The 19,322-nt window shown below is 36.8% G+C and overlaps 1 protein-coding gene across 1 annotated transcript in view; it reads right to left on the bottom strand.

Moving 5' to 3' along the window:
- The window catches only part of VWA8 (von Willebrand factor A domain containing 8), a 411,604-nt gene that overhangs the window by 323,059 nt on the left and 69,223 nt on the right, over nt 1–19,322 (bottom strand). Inside the window, exons 5-8 of the mRNA XM_043992994.1 lie at nt 10,618–10,785; nt 5,244–5,408; nt 4,806–4,855; nt 1,381–1,489 (exon numbers count right to left, since the gene is read on the bottom strand). Coding sequence (XP_043848929.1) covers nt 1,381–1,489; nt 4,806–4,855; nt 5,244–5,408; nt 10,618–10,785 — 492 coding nt within the window. The remainder of the gene's footprint in view (nt 1–1,380; nt 1,490–4,805; nt 4,856–5,243; nt 5,409–10,617; nt 10,786–19,322) is intronic.

Below are 19,322 nucleotides of genomic sequence, written 5' to 3'. Positions count from 1 at the left end.
ATAAGACTCCAAATGTCATTCGCAAATAGGACTAGCTAAAATATCTCACCATTTATAGAAAATTCCTCTTCCATTTGACTTTGAAAATGGATATCCTCCATGTTAGTGACAATAATCTGTGGCAAGCATGTGTCTCTGTTTTATGCCTCACTTAACAATAATAATTAGAAGGGCATCAAAGTTATCTACCATAGTACAACATTCAAATAATATTGTCTAATTTTAGTATATTCAGGGGAGATACCACCCTGTAGAAGAGGCCTTTAGTTGGCATTTTGCTTTACCAAATCAAATGTTTCTTATAGTCCATAAACGTATTTGTAGCTTATTTGCAGTTAAAAAGATAAATCACATTTATATAGGACTTTCAGGCTTGCAAAACACTTTACATATGAGTTTCATTACAACCTTGTCAAGAAAATATTACAAATAATATCTCCTTGGTAAGAGATGAGAAAACAAGCTTCCAAAGGTTAAGTGTCTTGCCCATGATCAGTGTTAGAGGTGGGATTAAAACCCGGTTTTCCTGACTCCCAAGTTCAGAATTTTTTCCAATATACTAATCTGCCTCTATGACCTTTGGCCTGAGGGGAAGAAACTGACAAACATCTTTCTTTCCCTATACCCAATCACAGAGGAATCAGGGAACTTTAGAGCTGGAAGAGACTCCGACAACAGTTAGTCCCTGGCTGATAACAATAATAAAACTATAGCAGGTCATATTTTATAGTTCTTTACAGTTTGCAAAATGTTTTATACACATTTATCTCGCTTAATCTTTATAACAAACCTTTGAGGAGATATCAAAATTCCATTACTCTATATGTCAACTGTACTAAGGAGCATTTTGTAACTATTTCTAGGAGAAAATTGGTGAAGCTAAATGCACACTGCAGATAAGAATTCACAGGAATCTTGGCTAAGTAGATATAATACTGGGTTTGGAGCCAAGAAGGCCCACCTTTGACATGTACTGCCTGTGTGACTCTGGGACAAATAGCTTAAACTCTCTAAAACCTGGTTTTCCCATCTGTCAATTGGGGAATAAAAGCATCAACCTCACGAGGTTGTTGTAAGGATCACATGTGTAATGTTTTGCAAATCTTACAATAAAGGTATTAAAATTATTGTTAATAATAATAGATAACCAAACCACAATCAAAGAATTCAGACATGCTATTATAATTCAGGAAATATGGAAAATAAAAATAAACCACTTCTCCCCAATGACATATTTAGAAACCATTTCTTCCTGATTACCATTTTAATGTCAGTCTCAAGGTATCATTAAATAAAAACCTAAATTATATAAAACTTGTTTTGTGAAAAGTCACAGTGTTTTTGCCATATACAATGGTCAATGCTTCTTTTTACACATACCAGGATTTTAACTGCAGCTGGTAAACTATCTAAAGGAAAATCAGGAAGTCCAAGGGTAGAAGATTCTTGAGAGCAGAGAGTAGTAGCAAACGACAATACCTGAGAAACCCTAAAGATTAAAAAAAGTTTAATACAAGTTTAATTTTATTACATTTAAGCAATAAATAGTTAGCAACTTCAGTGATTATCATGCTCCCAGATCATAATATTCTCCCAATTCCAGTGATTCACCCTGTGGTGTCATTATACAAACACTACTCCCCATCTTCCACTAGCTACTCACTCTTACCACTCTCAATGCTATCCCCCAATTTTCGCACTCCAGATAATCCTCTGCCTGCTTTATAGTAAACAAACTTGTTTTCATCTTAAATCTTTTCCTTAAATCTTCTGGCTACCTCCCATTGATACTGCATCTCCTTGGCCACCCTTTCCAGTGCTGGTTTAACTTTCACACATACCCCTCACCTAACTGGTCATGGTAGGAAGAGAGAGAATACTCATCTCATTGCCACTTCCAGATCACTCAGTAATCTCTTCTTCTTTGAGGTTCATTCAGTTCATATTTATCACTCAATCAAGATTCTTCTGGTAGCTATCTACTGAACCCCAGGACATTTTCCTTTCCTCTTCAATGACTTCTATGACTAGACCACTATCTTTTGCTCCATCCCAAATCCTGCATTCATATTAGGAAATGTCAAAATATATCCTGATATTCTCTCAAATACCCTAATTTCCTAATTCCTCAATTAACTTATTTCCCATCACCTATACCACCATTCCAACTAAACTGCATACAGAGATGATCATACCATCACTCACAAGATTTCCCTTTCATTTCCATGAACTCTGGAATTTCTTTACTTGATCATAATCTTATTGTTTCATCTTTCTCTATGCCTTATGATCCCCCAATCCTATTTTTTTGTACTCATAATGGCCTCTAATCTCTCCATTCATCAGTTATTTCTCAGGATATCACTCCTTCTCCCCCTACACTGGTTATACTCTCCTCTCTCCCTTTCTAATCTTGGCTTTTTTGTGAATCAGTTCAATTCTACACTAAATTTTATACTCCAATCACTTGCACCCTTATTCTATTGTTGATCATGACTCACCAAATCTTGTATTACTCCCACTATCTGCTGTCTTCATTGCTAGTCATGTGCTCTTGAACAGAGCTTGAGAAAATCATAAAACCTTGTTGACTGGGTCCACTACAAATTTATGTTATATAATTTCAAATGGTCCTTCACTGCAGCAAGCAATCCTTTTATACCTCCTTAATCAATTCTCTATGCCCCTCCCCCAAACTGGTGGCTTTTCAACACTTTTTATTCCTTCTCAAAAGTCCCACTGCAAACCTTCTCCCACCCTCCCATCTAAGAGCCTCATCTCATAGTTCACCAAAAGAATTAAAGCAACCATCCATTCAACAAGAGTACTTCTCACCTCCTCTCATTTTATGTCACTCAGATGTTTTCCCTCATTATCTCTATGTTCACCTCCATCTCACATTAGGAGGTAATCCTTTTCCTTACCAAGGCAAACACTTCTACATGGGCCCTTGATTCATTCAATCCTGTATTCCCTAACACATTTACCTCCCTCTCATCCTCACCCTCACTAATCTTCAATCTCTCCTTATCTACTGATTGCTTCTCTGATGCTTAAAAAACGTGACCATGTCTCCCCTGTACTAAAAACAAACAACAAAAAAAGAAACAAAAAAAACACCAATCCATTCATCCCCAGTTCTACTGTACTATATCTTTCCTCCCTTTCAAGGCTAAATTCTTCAAAAAGGCTATCTATAATTGGTGCCTATACTTCCTCTCCTCTTAGTGGATTCTGAACTCTCTGTAACCTGGCTTCCAAACTTCATAACTGAACTGAAACTGTTCTTTCCACAGTAACCAAATCTAGCTGCTAGTCTAATGACACCGTTTTCACACACCGTTTTCCTGATACTCTCTTCACTCTAGATTTTCATGACACTGCTCTCTCCTGCTTTTCCTCCTGCAGGTCTGATTAGTCCTTCTCAGTCTCCTTTGCTGGATCTTTGTTCAGGTCATGCCCCAAAACCAGAAGCATCCTCCAAAGCTCCATCCTGGGGTCTATTCTCTTGTCCTTCTATATGATCTCATTTGGCGGTTTCATCAGCACCTATGGATTCAATAATCACCTCAATGAAGATGATTCTCTAATCTACTTATCCAGCCATAACCATTTGTTGATAAAGTCGCTCATCTCCAATTGCCTAATGAATATTTTAAATCGGATATCTCATAGACATCTTAAGCTTAACATGTCCAAAACTGAACTCATTATATTTCCTTCAAAACCCTTCCCTCTTCTCAATTTCCCCATTACTATTGAGGGCACCACCATCTTCCCAGTCACCCATACTTCAACCTAAGTATCATCTTTGACTCCTCATTCACTCTCACCCCTGCCCATATCCAACCTATTAGCACTTCCTGTTCATTCTACCTACCTTCACCGATCTCTCTTCTGACACAATCATCACCCTGGGATAAATACTTATCACCTCTTGACTGGATCTCTGCTTTGCCTCTCTCAAGTATCTCCCTATTTTACTCCCTCCATGACCAAGCTGCCAAACTGATTTTCTTAAAAATGTAAGTAACCATATCACCCTCTTATTCAGTAAACTCCAGTGATTCCCTGTTATCTTGAGGAGCAAGCATACAACTGTCTGGCCTTTAGGGCCTTTTACAACCTACTCCAGTCTTCTTATACTTTACTCCTCTTCATGTTCTCTATGGTCTGGTGACAATGGCTTCCTTGCTCGTGCTTGAAAAAGACACTCTATCTCCTGACTGTGTATTTGAACTGGCTATTCCTCCTTTCCCGGATCCATCTTCCTCTTCATCTCCACTTCTTGGCTTTTCTGGATTCCTTTAAATCTCAGCTGAAACCCCTTCATCTGCAAGAAGCCCTTCCTAGGCTCCCTTCAGTGTTAGTGCCTTCCCTTTGAGACACTCTCCAATTTACCCTGTATCTAACTTAGATATACACACTTGTGGGCATATTTTCTCCCCCTTTAGAATGTGAGCTCTTTGAGGTCAGGAACTATTTCCTACCTTCCTTTCTATCCCTGGTACTCCAGCATGTGCTTGGCATATAACAGACACTCAATAACTGGTTGATGATTTCACAAAACTCCAAAACACTTAAAGATGGCTTAACAACCAACTTGTTAACACATATAAATAAAACCTAGAATGACATACTTAACTGTATATGAAATCAGTATATATTTCAAGAGCTAGTTGGGCACATATGATTATTATTCAAGTCTTCAGAGTGAATATATTTCTAATTTAAGGATACATTCTAAAAATTTATGGCTGATTCAATATGGCCTAACACAATATACCTTAAATCACTCCACTTACCTCTCAGCAGAAACATTGGACCCAATTGAGTATAACAATTTAAGTTGGTCCTAAAGAAGAATATGAAAACACTCATCAAATCAATTATTCAGGTATAGGTCAAACATAAACATTTCTATCCTCCTAAATGAATAGGCACTAAGCCATTTACATCAAAAGGTCCTCCCAATGCACAATGATGTTAGTTTTAAAACAAATAACATTAAGCCTCCCTCTTATCTCCATCTCTCACCCCATATCTTTCAAGATTTCATACCACTGGAATTTCTCCTGTTATATTCTGAAGAACCTGTCCAAGCTAATTCCTATTTACTACTTAAAGATCATCCAAAAAAAGGACAGCAAAAAAAAGTGTAAACAATGTACTTAAAATAGTGGATTAATTAGGTACAAATATAAAAACTAATTTAAAAATTAAATATTGAGGTTTATACTAACCTTAAAGGGTAGATAGTAAATATCTCTTGCTTGAAATCGAGAGCGAAGAGGAGGGTCTAAAGGATTTCCAGAGTACCTGGGTACTGGTAAACCCAGGGCAATCACTCGAAAATCTTCACTAACTCTAACAATCTTCCATGCATCTAGCTCTGTTTTAGTGTGATCCTATAGGTACCAAAGGACAATAATAAAAATGCAATTAATTGATGTAAGGAGGAGGTGAGGTTCACACCTTTCCTGAAAAGTTTCTACTGTGTATTTTGGTTAATACTAGTTGGACAATTCAGCATCAAGAATATGAAAAGCAAAGAAAATCAATATGAAATTTGTGATAGATTACATCATAGAGATCAGAATGACGGTGCTCAAGATCTGTTAGTAAAGGAATTGCAGTAAACAGAAAATAAGATCAGATCTAAGAAAGGACAGGTGTGGCAAACACTATGTATAGCTTTATGGGCTAGAAAAAATGAAGTGACTTGCAAGAGAGTGATTGAGGACCAGAGAAAAAGTGATTGAACCCAACAGTGGCTTCTCATCGCCTGACTAAAACTTATAAGTAACCAGTTAATTCACCTCCTTTCTGGGAAGTTCCTGACAAGTGTCAGGATGCCATGCAAATTTAGGTGCTGAAAAGACAGAACCATTAAGGTTTAGATTCAACTAAAGCAAAAAATTAAATCTCTCTCTCTCTCTCTCTCTCTCTCTCACACACACACACACACACACACACACACACACACACACACACACACACACAGCATTTCCCACCACCACCATCAAATGCTAAACCTAATTTAGGAACTACTTAGGCAATATCAGTTTGGGTTATCAATTGTGTTAGACACAGTTAAAAATCACATTTCTGAGTAGTTCTATCTCCTATATCCTAAAATGCCACAACCTTTTAAGGCAGGAGGTGGTGGGGTGGTAGGGGATGCGCTAAATATTATGGGGGGGAAAAGCCAATATAATGAAGACTTTTAACCAAGTTTAACTAGAAGGACTCTGAGTTTATAATGATCTTTACTTTTGAGAAGATTATGTATGGTTAGATAATTGTTATATCAAATAATTTGTAATGAAAAGCTCTAACCCAGGTGGTAGCACAATCCTATTTTCACCTGACATATAAAACCCTGCTCAATGTACTATAAAGAATGACTTTTCCAAAGTCCATGCTCAAATCCATAATAGAGACACAGAATAAAAAAAGTCTTTTATCATCATATAGTCAGTAAATTTAAAAAGAAACACATCTGTTTCAACAACATAGCATGAATTTTTTCTAATCGGCTAATATGAGTGCTATTAGCTAATGCCACCTCCAAGGGCCAAATAAAAGTCATTTGGTAATTAGAAAAGGTAGGGAGAAAGTTCTGCATAATCAGTTCCCACAAATGAATTTAAAGTCAATATTCATTTCTGGAAATTAACCACAACAATATTTTAAAGCCATGATAATTAGGTTATTCTCAATTATATCTCCTAATTGCACCAGACTGAGATCATTTTTAGAAAAGGCTGGAAGAAAACTATCAGACGGTAGAAACACAAGGGTATGAACAACTATTTATAAGTTATAAGAGAATCCTAGAAGTCTGTCTTGCCCATACCTGAAGCATGAACTCCTTCTACAAAACCCTCCCCCAAATCTACAAAAACTAGCCTCTGATCAAAGACTTTGAATTAGTGTGAACTCACTATATCCAGAGGAAGTCATTCCATTTCAGGTCTGCTTCAACTGCTGGGAAGTTATTTCCTTATGTTAAACTGAAAACTGCCTTTCGGAGACATCTATCCTGGTTCCCGGAGGCACAAGTGGAAGGTACAGGGGAGTCATACACTCTTCTTTAGACTATTTTAGGGCTGCCATGCTGCCTTCCCATGGTCCTTTCTGCTTTAGACTAAACGTCCTTCCCAATTCTTATATCCCATGATGTGGAATGATCTCAAAGTCCCCTTCAGTTACCCTTCTTTAGACTCACTCCTGCTCAACTATGTCATTTCTCAAATACAGTGCCTAGAAAAGAACACTGTACCTGTAATGGTGTCTGAAGTGGGGACAGAATAAAACAACTGTGAGTTCATCAGTCACGTCATCAGAGTCACTCTATTTCTGTTAATGTAGCTGAAGATACAGTAACTCCTTTGGCATCCTTGAGAGCAGGGACTGCTTTTTGCCTTTCTTTGTATGCCTGGCACTTAGCACACTTAGCCTAGTGCACAGTAGGTGCATGATAAATGTTAATTGATTGTCTACTAAAACTGCTGGGCCTTTTATCACATTAACCATTGTCTTTTATGTGTCCCTCATCCTTAATATGGACATTTGATTTTTCAAAGTTCAAGTGCGGCACTTGATATTTATCTTGAATATTATTCATCCTATTAAATGTGACCCACTCTTCTAGACCAAGGGTCACCAAACCAGGTCGGAGGACAAAATCCAGCCCTGGGTTGTTGTTTTTTTCTTTTTTTAAACAGCCTTAGAGCTAAGAATGTTTTTACATTTTTAAATAAAACAAACCTTTCAATAAAAATGTAAAAAACAATTCTTAGTATGAAAACAGGTTGAGGGCTGTAATTTGCCAACTCCTATTCTGACGATCAAGATATTTTGGCATCCCAATTCTATCTCCCAGTGTATTAATCAGTTAATACCCTAAGCTTCATGTCACTTAAAATTTTAATTAGCAAGCCATCAGGCTTCACTTAAGCTTTTTTTAATTATTTCATGACTTCATTTGTATAAGGAATTCTCAGTTCGCAGTAGATAACACACCAGCCCTGGATTCAGGAAGAACTGAGTTCAAATCCGACTTCAGACACTTGTAACTTACTTATTAGCTGTGTGACCCTGGGCAAGTCACTTAACCCTCATTGCCCCACAAAAATAAAAATAAAAATAATTTAAAAAAAAATGAAAATTCCCTCCACCAATGCAGATCAGCACTTGCCCTGCAACTTCGGACAGGAGAGGTTAAGTGTGACTTGTTTACAATCAGATAGGCAGTATGGGTCAGAGAGACAGGACTTCAACCCAGAATCACAGTATCAGATTCAGAGATGGGCATGTACTTAGAGGGCATCTAGTCCAACTAACTCTCCTTTTTTAAAGAAAGGGGAACTGAGTTTCAGAGCAAGTAAGAAGAGAAGAGAAGGGATTTGAACTCAGGACTCCTGACTCCAAAGCTAGCACTCTTTCCTCCATACCATGTTTGTCTCTGAGGCCAATTCTCTATCTATAACTGCCTCTGCAAGTTACTAAAAATAAAATGTGGACAAGAATAGGCCCAAAGACAGAACTCTGTAGTACTCCACTGTGTATTTTCCTTCAGGGTGGCATTCATTCATTCATTAATCTCCTCTCTCTGGGTTAAGTATTTCAACAAGTTTCAAGTTGACCTAACTGTGCTATCACCCAGCCTGTGACTCTCCATGCTGTCAACAAGGATTTCAATGACCATCAAGTACTTTGCTGAAATCAGTCATAGTGTGTCTGTAGCTTTTTCCTGCCCTACCACTGTAGTAACATAGCAGAAAAAGAGATAAGGTGAGTCTAGAATGTCTTGTTTGAAATTAGCCCACACTCCTTTTTAGTGAGTGGTCAGCACAATCCTTTGGGTGTTTATAAAATATCTGTTTAATAAAGTATTTTAGAACCAGGAAATGACATCAAATCTACAATAATCTACCTTCTTCCCTATTTTGAAAATAATCACAACAATTACTCACCTTCAACTCTTTCATTTTTAATAACTACTCAAATAGAAGCACCGCAATCTTCTCTGCTAGTTCTTTTAGTACCCTATATGTAAACGAGGTATTTGAACTCCCTTAATATGTCCACATTGATCTTAGGTTTCCAATTACATTTAATCTTTTTTGCTCATTTTCAAATTCTAGAGATTATTCTACATAGCCAATAATTCTGTCTCCTCTCCATTGTACATTATCATCATTTCATTCACCCTAAGAAGCAGGTCTATCTATCCCTTTCTTGAGAGGTAACATGGCACAGAAACTAAAGTGGTAGCCTTGGACTTGGTTTTGAAACTCACCTTTGATATTTGTTAGCTGTGTGACTAGGAACAAGACATTGAACATCTCTGAGCCACACTTTTCTCCTCCCTAAAATAGGGATAACACCTGTGGTAGCTATGAGGCTCAAATGAGGTAATCTATGTAAAGTTCTCAGCAAACTTTAAAGCTATAAATGTCACCTATCATTATTGTTATTGTTTCACTTTCCTGAAACTTAAAAAGAAAACAATTATTGCTCTGTTGCTACCTGTGTGACCTTGAGGAAGTCATTTCAAATGTGGGAGTCTCAATTTCTTCCTCTGTAAAATGGGGGCTGAGGAGAGTTGGACTATTCAGTGACCTTCAGGATTCCATCAAGCTTTTAATCTATGCTCCTCTGAATAGATTAACTCTAGGATCCTTTCCAGGTCTAGAGCTACAATTCTACAACCCCCTTTTCTTCATCTTTCCTGATGACTAAACCACTCTTTTATACTGATACTCAGTTATCTTTCTTCTCTTCCAACTTTCCCTATACATCTGAACCCATCAATGAGCTCTCTCCTGACCAGTTCCATTGTTGCTATGTTGGTAGATTAGAAGACTGTCAAATAAAGCATAAATAAACTTCAAAAAAAGATATGACACCTCCTCATTTTATTACTCAATGGAATAATTTGATTCCATGTCACCAGAATTTATCAGAGAGCTTATCATAGCTCTGGAACCAGCTTCTTTTTATGAGTCCCAAGTTATTCAGTCTAAGTTATTCATAGATTGATAAATGAGCTAGACAACATTAGAGAGGAAAAATACTTAAGCAGCAACAATCCCAACAAAGATCTGCTATTTCTGTTAGCAACTGGGCACATTTCAATGAATCAGTCTCAAAGTATTTACTGAGCATCATGCTAGGCAAATAGGGAGTTACAGAATAATAAGAAGCTATAGAAAGATTAATACTTCTTTGCCAAAAAAGGAGGAGAAGGATTGTTAGACATTCTTAAAATGCAAGCAGACATTATTTCACTAAGCAGCAGGCAAGGCCTATAAGTGTATACCACAGGATTTAATGAATGTAACTGAAAGTGGTTTACCTTCAAATGGAATCTGTGAGACAGCTAATGTTTTAGAATGGAATTAAAAGACCCTCCATGGGCAATAGCCACATGAATTCAGCCAAAAGTATGTCAACAAAGGAGCACTGGGCAAATGGCTGAGTCATGTGGATTTGTCTGAGGAAACAGAAGGGTTAGGATGATCATTCGGGAGCAGAAATTACAGAAGAATTTCCCGTATCTCTAGATCAAAGTCAAAAGAAAGCAACAGTATTTTTTCCTCTGCCTACCTGCAGGAGTTTGTCATAACGCTCAGCAGACATGAGGAAGCGTCCATCTTCAAGCTGCATCTCCCTGTTCTCCAGTAAGTTGTTCAAAACTGGCAAGACATTTCTTTCTGCCTTCTCCAAGCCTTCTAGCACAAGGATTCTACCTTCTGTGGCAGCACGGACAGCACACTTTTCCCCACAACAAGAACAAAATATGAAAATTAGGATATGGAAAGTGGCAAAATATGGCAGAATTCCACATGAAACCTAAGGAAAAAATGAAGCTATAAATTATAGGCAACAGTACAGTATAGGGTACCATTTGTGTAAAATTCTACATAGACTATCACACTTGGTCAAACTGTCAGGAGGTTTTGGGAGAGTGGACTGGTTACAAAAGAGAGTTCAGTGAAGGGGAAACATATTGGGAAGTAACTATGGCATGAAAAAAACCTTATCTACAAAGCTCCAAAAATAAAAATAAAATAAAAGTCATGGTACAAATTAGGAATCTTAAAAGGAAAAACCACTGGCAATAATAACTCTTAAATATTATAACTATCTCAGGTCTTTTCCCAATGAACATGACTGAAGACACATCATTCATTTGGAAAATTAGGGACTAACTATATGAAGTTGTAGGGGACTAATGATAGAAAAATCAATTATCCTAAATATATGCAATAAGAATAATGGTTACCTGGGGAAAAACCACCAAGGAACTTAAAGGCATGAAAGTGACAAATGTTGGAGGGAAGGTGGAAAAATCAAGACACTAATTCACTGTTTTTGGAATTGTGAACTGATCTAACCATTTTGGAGAGCAATTTGGAATTATGCCCAAAGTGTTATAAAACTGCCTATAACATTTGACCCAGGTTTGACTATTAGGTCTGTTGCCCAAGATGATTAGGTAAAAAGGAAAAAAACCTATATGTTCTAAAATATTTATAGCAGCTTTCTTTGTGATGGCAATGAACTGGAAACTGTGCAGATGCCATCAATTGGGGAATGGCTGAACAAATTGTGGTATATGATCGTGATGGAATATTACTGTACTTTAAGAAATTATTAGATCGATGATTTTAGAAAAAACTTGCACTAAATAACAGTGAAATGAGCAGAACCAATATAATGTTGTTTACAATAACAGCAACGTCTTAAGAACAATTTTGAGCAACCAAGTCATTTTGACTATTATAAATATCCAAATTAACTACAAAAGACCTATGAAGGAAGATGCTATCTGCATCCAGAGAAAGAACTGATAAATAGAAGTATCTATAGCACAGATTTACACATACACACATTTGTGTCCAATGGCAGCCCCCTCTAAGGAGAGGGGTGGGGGAGGGAAGAAAAAAAAATTAAGTTACATGATAACTTTATAATATATTGAAAAGGAAAAAAAGCTTGTCTTTTCCCCCATAAGTTCAGAATGTTTTAATTGTTTAAAAAACAAAATAAAAGAGGCAAGGGAAAATTCTTATTTTCTCCCTAAAGGCTCTATACCCTAAGAGTCAAAATCCACCAGGCTACAAAGAAAGTTTTAGAAGCTAATTTTTCTCCTGCTTTATTCAGTGATGAAAACAGATCAACTTTTAATATATCTATCCTCCAACCAGACTTGAGCCCAGGTGAACATAAAGAAACTTTGAAATTTAAAAAAACACTACAGTAGCAGACGGTATTTAATCTTCTCATTCCTCCTTCGAAAAGAAGGAAATTAGAATGGATTCATGGAAATAGGAAGATGGTTTCTTTGCTAAGGACCTAAAACTCCTTGGTTCAATCACAAACAGAAAGATGTTTCAATAGAGCACATTCATGTGGAGCCCGGTGCATTGATATATTGTAACCCTTTCTCAGACAGGGAAAGTAAAGTAATAAAAACACTTCTGGAGACACTGCTATAGCTCCAAAGTAAAACAGGGTCAGAGGCATACTGGGCACACATGTATACTGACAGCAGTTTAGTGAAAGGTCCTGGGAGACACCAAGTGTTTGCATATTATAAACAATATCTCACTAGGCCAAAGTTCTTTGTTATTGTATTCAGTCTAGTTTATAAAAACTCACAGACCAAAAAACCAAAAACAAAAACCCAACACCACCACATATTTAGGTAATTTTAATTATCTAATTTAGGCAATTCATAGTTGGTACAAAGAGAAGGAGGGAAGGAGGGAAAGAGGGAAGGAAGAAACAAAGAAAGAAAGGCTAGGATATCATCTGCCAAGTTTTTTGAAGAACTAAATTCATTCATCACCTCTGGTAGCCCAAACATATCTGGGGAAAGTATTTCCTTTCCTCTCTAGAAACTGGTGATAAGAACTTTGAAATGGAAAAAAAAAAAAGAAAATGAGATAGTTCTTGTTCTATTTCCTTTTTAAAAAATGCTCCTTCCCAATAAGTTCCACTTCGTACTGTCGATTATTCATGTACGTGCCTTATTTCACAATGATGATATTTATTTTTGTATCTCTCTTAGGGCTCCCCTCTTTAATTGATCTGTAATTTTACTCTGTCTTAAGCGTACTTCATGTCATCATCTGGAAAACAGGGATAAAAACTTGCATTACTCCCAAGATAGTTGTTATCAGATTCAAATCAGGCAGTAGAGGAACACTGCTTGATAAACTGAAGCCTTCTTATTATCATAGGACACAAAGATATCCAGAAGGGGTGGTACAATGCCCATGACTGTTAACAAAAACAACATTACTACAAAGTCAAAGGAGGATGGGTTCAGAACCTTTGTTTCAATTCAGCAAAGACTACCTGAAGTCCATATATTGCTTTCACTAGCTGTAGATAAGAGAGAACTCCTGTCCTCACTGAGCTTACATTATACAGTTATCCCTTCCACATTGTGGAGGGTTTAGGGATGTAGCACCCCCGGGATCTACAAAATCCATGTAAATTTTTTGACCCTCTCTTCATACCAGAGAAGTCTAAATTATTATGGTATTAAAAGATAAAATATGCTGATGTTATACAATACTATACATATATTTTATGCATTTCTGGGTTTCTAAACTTTTTCTGTAATCTGCTGGCCTTCACATGTTATCTGCAGCTTCCTCAAAACTCCCCCAAAATTCCCACTTAATTTCTTATGCCAACCTGTAATATATAGAAACTGTGATGGGGAAAGTTGCAACATGGAAGAGATAACTCTGATAAAGCCCAGCATACAGAAAAATGGCCCTAAATCACGAAGGTTGAAGGAAATAGCATTTAATAACAAGAGTCAATCAAGGAGCTTTTATTAAGCACTTACTTTTTTTCTTTTTCTTTCTTTTTCTCTGTGTGTGTGAGGCAATTGGGGTTAAGTGACTTGCCCAGGGTCACACAGCTAATAAGTGTTAAGTGTCTGAGGCCGGAATTGAACTCAGGTCTTCCTGAACCCAGGACCAGTTCTTTATCCACTGTGCCACCTAGCTACCCCTTTATTAAGTACTTACAATGTGCCACACTCCAGGCTAAGCCTCACAATATTAAAAAAAAAAAAGGCAAAAGGTACATTCTACAAATTCAAATAACTATGTATACTACTAGCATGTTTCCCCTAAAATTGTAATATTAATAATAATAAGGTTGTAATGAGACTCATATGTAAAGGGAAAGTGCCTAACCTCTACATACACACATGAGTATAATAATATAACAAAGAGAACTCAATAAATTTGGGACATTTATTAGATTTTTTTAAAAAAAATAAAATGTTTAAGTATGTCACACAGGATCCACTGTCATAGTTTCTTCCATCTCATTACTTCTGCCTCAGTGCTAAAAATCCTTCCTTAATACCAATGTGTCACTAATCTGACAACCTATAGCTTTATGACAAAAAGCCAATGGAGTGTATGGGGGTGGAGGGAGGGACAGGTGGAGGACATGCTTGTGTATGCTATGATCAGACTTCCATTTTAGGAAAATCACTTTAGTAGCTGAATGGAGGATAGACTGGAGTGAGGAGCAACTTGAGGCAGGCAAACCCACCAGTAGCTGGCTATTATAGTAGTTCAGGTGAGAGTTGATACACTGGAGTGGTGTCAAAACACACTGAGTCACTTAGCTGCCTAATGTAGGTTCTGGGAGCCATCCACAGTTAAGAGTTATAGTCAAAATCATCATAGTCATAGTCAATAAACAATTTATTAAGCACCTGCTCAGTGCAAGGCACTGTACACTCTTGGAATACAAATAAGCAAAAGAAAGATGAGCTCTTCAAGGAGCTTACAATCTAATCTGCAAAGAAAATACACAAAAGGAAGTTGAAAAGGGGAAAAGGGTATGAGAGGCTACCTGTCCTGGTACATGTTTGTGGAAGTCAAAACCAAACAGAACAGCTTTGTATAAAGGAAGGCCTTTGGAGGAATTGTGTGCAGTACTCTGCCCTCAAGCCCTCCAATCAGAGCAGAAAGGGAATCTGAGGAGTTGCGTATCAAAGCTGAAAGCAATTTCCATGATCAGATTTCTGGTGATGAAAGTATCCTGTGGGAAGAATGTTGTTTTTAAGGAGTCCAAAACCAAGCAGAGTAGCTAATGGGAAAATCAATCAAAGGGAAGGGCCCAAGGGCTGAGGGTACTTTTAAAATGTGAATTACACCCTCTCATCTCACCATGTCATTCAGATTCTGACCCACAGCTTTGCAAGGAAAGTGTTAGCAATTGCAAATTGCAAAATCCAGTTTATACCTCCTGTGGTAAATAACATTCAAATTTCTTTTAAGTCTAAGCATATGGAGGGGTTAGACCCATAGTTAACTGGGAGGAGGTTTCCCAGAGAAAATAAGCCTCAAAAAGGAATCAAAGGAAGGGAACAAAGGGTACAGCCAGATAGCAGTGGGAAGGCTGTTTTACAAGAGAAGAAGCAGTGAAGAGGAGGGAGAAAGAGAAGATGCTGACAAGACCATAAGAGTGAACAAAACGAGAAGTTTACAATTTTATGAAGTTTGATATAGCTGCAGAATTTCTTTCAATTGGAAAACAGAAACCTTTCATTAAAATGAATTCTAGAAAAATAAAGTTCACATAGAACTGACCAGGACCAGAAAAGCAAGGAACATGGAAAAGGATTTTAGGTAGATACTAGAGTAGTAAATGATCAATACTGTCAATACTGTTCTAAAGAGGATAGTTCTAGCTAACATTATTCAGATGGATTTGTTCCTCTTCATTATAATCAATCTAACATTTTACTGCACATTATTCCTACCAATCCCTCTAGATTAACAGAGTAACAAAACACACTGAAAATAGCATTGAAATGAAATATTTTGACTTCTCATTAATAAAAACGAAACAAACTCTGTGTGTGTGTGTGTGTGTGTGTGTGTGTGTGTGTGTGTGTGTGATAGTCAATCATATTTCATCCCTCCACAATTCTGTGCTCAGGTAACTTTAGCTATCTCAATCACAACCAAGAACCCCAAAGGTAGCAAAATGATCTCTAATCTGTCAAAATGGATGTCACAACGTGCTAAATCTCAAGAATTTTAGTCACAAGAGAGCCTCTCTGGTCCTCACTCAGATTCTATTTCACATGTGCAATGATCCTGCTATACATGTAATTCTAACAAGTTTGGTTATTCAGGTTTCAGAACCCAGAGCAGATTAGAAACAGCAGATTAGAACATTGGGACTGGTACATGAAGGTATCTTGATAATATCAAGAAGTAGGAACTGACAGCAAGAGATAAAATACAACTATAAAACAGCTGTCTGTACATCAAGCTAGATAACCCCTTGGTGTGGGAATTATCAGTTGGAGTAAATTGTTTTTGAGATCATATTGAACCATCAGTTTCTGGGTTCTATGAAATCTCTGATTGTCTATAAGATCTTGATCAGAATGTAGAACTAATTCAAACTCAACATTTCCCGCCCCCCCCCCAACTTGCTCTTTCTTCTGACCTCATTATTCATTTCAAAGGAAAGGTAGTAATTATGTCAATATTCTTTTCTTGTACTGATACTAAATGAAGTGAGAAGGACCAGGAAAACATTGTACACAGTAACAGCAACACTGTGTGATTATCAATTTCTCAGTAATACAACAATCCAAGAGAATTCCAAAAGACTCATGATGGAAAACGCTCTCCACATTCAGAAAAAGAACTATGGAGTCTGAATGCAGATCAAAGCAGCGTATTTTCACTTTTGTTGGGGTTTGTTTCTTCTTTCTTGTGGTTTTTCCTTTTTCTGATTCTTCTCTCATAATATGACTAACGTGGAAATGTTTAATATCATTGTACTGTATAACCTATATCTGATTGCTTGCTGTCTTGGGGAAGGGGAAGAGAAGGGGGAGAGGTAGAAAAATTGGAACTCAAAATCTTACAAAAAAGAATGTTAAAAACTATCCTTACATGTAATTGGAAAAAATAAAATACTATCAAAAATAAATGTTTAATAGAATTCACCTATAGAAAAAATTCTTTTCTTGTGTGGCAAACTGGGGGTCAACTAGGTAGCACAGTAGATTAAGTGCCAGACCTGGAGTCATGAATATATTAGTTCAAAGCCAGCTTCAGACACTTTACAAACACTGGATAAATCATATAACTGCCATCTACCTCATTTTCCTTTATTATAAAATGGGAATAAAAATAGCACCCACCCCCAGCGGTTGTTGTGAGGATAAAGTGAGAAATGTTTGTAAAGCAAAGTGGTTTTATATAAATATTACCTACTACTAGCTTCTATTAGAATTAATAATATAACTATTAGCATTACTAATTATATCCTATTATTAATATAATAAGTACAAATGCATCATTTTATCAACATAATTTGGATAATTAGGGGTGGAATTAAGGATTATCATGAGCATGATCTGTTAATCCCAGCTCATCCCCACTCCATTACCTTAAACCTTCACCTCTCTATCCTTTGGCATTTATCCTGAGAAAATCTAGGGCCCCTCTTCCTCCTTTTAAAAGAACTGAAATTCTAGGATAAACAAAATTCCCATGTTGGGTATGGTTATATAATAAGAGACTCAATGCTTGGCTGTGGCTTTGTGATCTATTTTTCTTTTCTGTCTGCTTTGTTTACAGCCGGACAATCCTTAACCATTACCAAAGTAATAAAGTTTCCTATGCTATTAAAAAAAAAATCCACATCATGCACATATTTACAGGACTACAAACTAAACACATGTTCCACTACTCTGTTACTTCAAAACTTTGAGAACTGTTTCTATTACTTATTCCTATTAATCTGACATTTTACTACTCAAAAAGTTAAGTACCATGTGTAAACTTCAAGATTTCCCTATACCCTTTCTACTCTATATCATTTGGGAAAATATTAAATAAGATTGGTTCAACATCAAATGCTGGGTGACAAGGAGACTAGCATTTATCCACCCAAAGAAAGATAAGCATTAATCCTTATCCCTGGATTTCTGTCTTCAAATGTACTCTCTACTAATGAAAATGTATTCTCTGAATCCTGTGGTAACACAAATATTATAAGAGGATAGTTACTGTCATGTTTCTTTCCTCTTCAAATCTTTTCCAATCATTATCATTTACTTCTCCTGTTGATTTGTTTTTAAAATCAACCACAACCGAAGTTTAGAGAAAAACTACCTCATGTAAAAGACCTTTCAGTTGAATCTAGGCCGAACCAACTATTCAAGATTCACTGCTAATATATAAATTTTAATGTATAGGATAGTTCTGAAAAAGGAAATTTAGACTGAAAATAAGGGAGAAAAAGAAATTAAAGTTTTGAGTAAATATTTGAAAGTTAATGTAAGGGAATTTATAACATAATTTAAGAGGCAACAAGATTATTATAGATTATATCAGCTAATTCTCTTTCTCCCCTCAGACATCACTAAGATGGTATTTTCCAACATCTTTAAGATCTTTTTGACTTATTCTATAGGAGATAATACCAGCTGTGTTTCCATCAGATTTGGGGGCTAAGACAACTGAAATTAAAAGACCATCTATTATGTAGTTGACTTATTTTAGCTGTTTATGCAAAGCTTCATTCTGGTTCAGGCTATTCAGATTTTTGGTCCAAAGAATACTATAAAAGACAAAGGATGGAAGACAACCTAGAAGCCATATATACATCATGAAGACTGAAAGAAGAGAGTCTAAGGGTCCTGCCCATAGCAAGAACAACAACAACAACACAATCAATTTTTATAATGATAGAGAATGTAATGGTTACCAATGTGAGGGTCGTGTAGAACCACCTATCTGTTTATGCATTGTCAGATTGTGGGCTGGTCACAGCAAAGGTCAAAATCAATACCAAATTAGAAGAAAAGTTAAAAACAAAAGACACTGTTGCAATTACAAGCAGCATCACCAATTGTCTACCTATATGCTTACTTTTTCATCACTATAAATTTTTATGAGAATGGTGTATGCATTTATCAAGAGTATTGTAATAAAATAATGGAATTTGGCAGATGCCCAGGGGTCCCACCTGATTTAGTATTGCTTGAGAAATCAACTAAGTACCTACTTGGGATGATTAAATATAGGCCACACCTGGCCTGCCCTGAGTGACATATACTGCTAACGTCAGCAGGGGGACCACTCTCTCAGCCATCCAGCTTGAAGGACCTCCCTTTTGGGGGAGGGAGAGAAAAGGTAGAAAAGAGACCGCTGAGGCTGGCAGCGTCTCTTTCCAGTTGGTGAGCTTCCGAGCAGACTGCAGAGGGGCTGCACAGCTGACTCCTATAGAAACTA

This window comes from Dromiciops gliroides, chromosome 3 (assembly GCF_019393635.1).
Source record: "Dromiciops gliroides isolate mDroGli1 chromosome 3, mDroGli1.pri, whole genome shotgun sequence".
In the NCBI taxonomy this organism is placed as follows: Eukaryota; Metazoa; Chordata; class Mammalia; order Microbiotheria; family Microbiotheriidae; genus Dromiciops; species Dromiciops gliroides.
The sequence above is the reverse complement of the archived record's forward strand: the minus strand, read 5'-3'. Positions and strand labels throughout refer to the sequence as shown.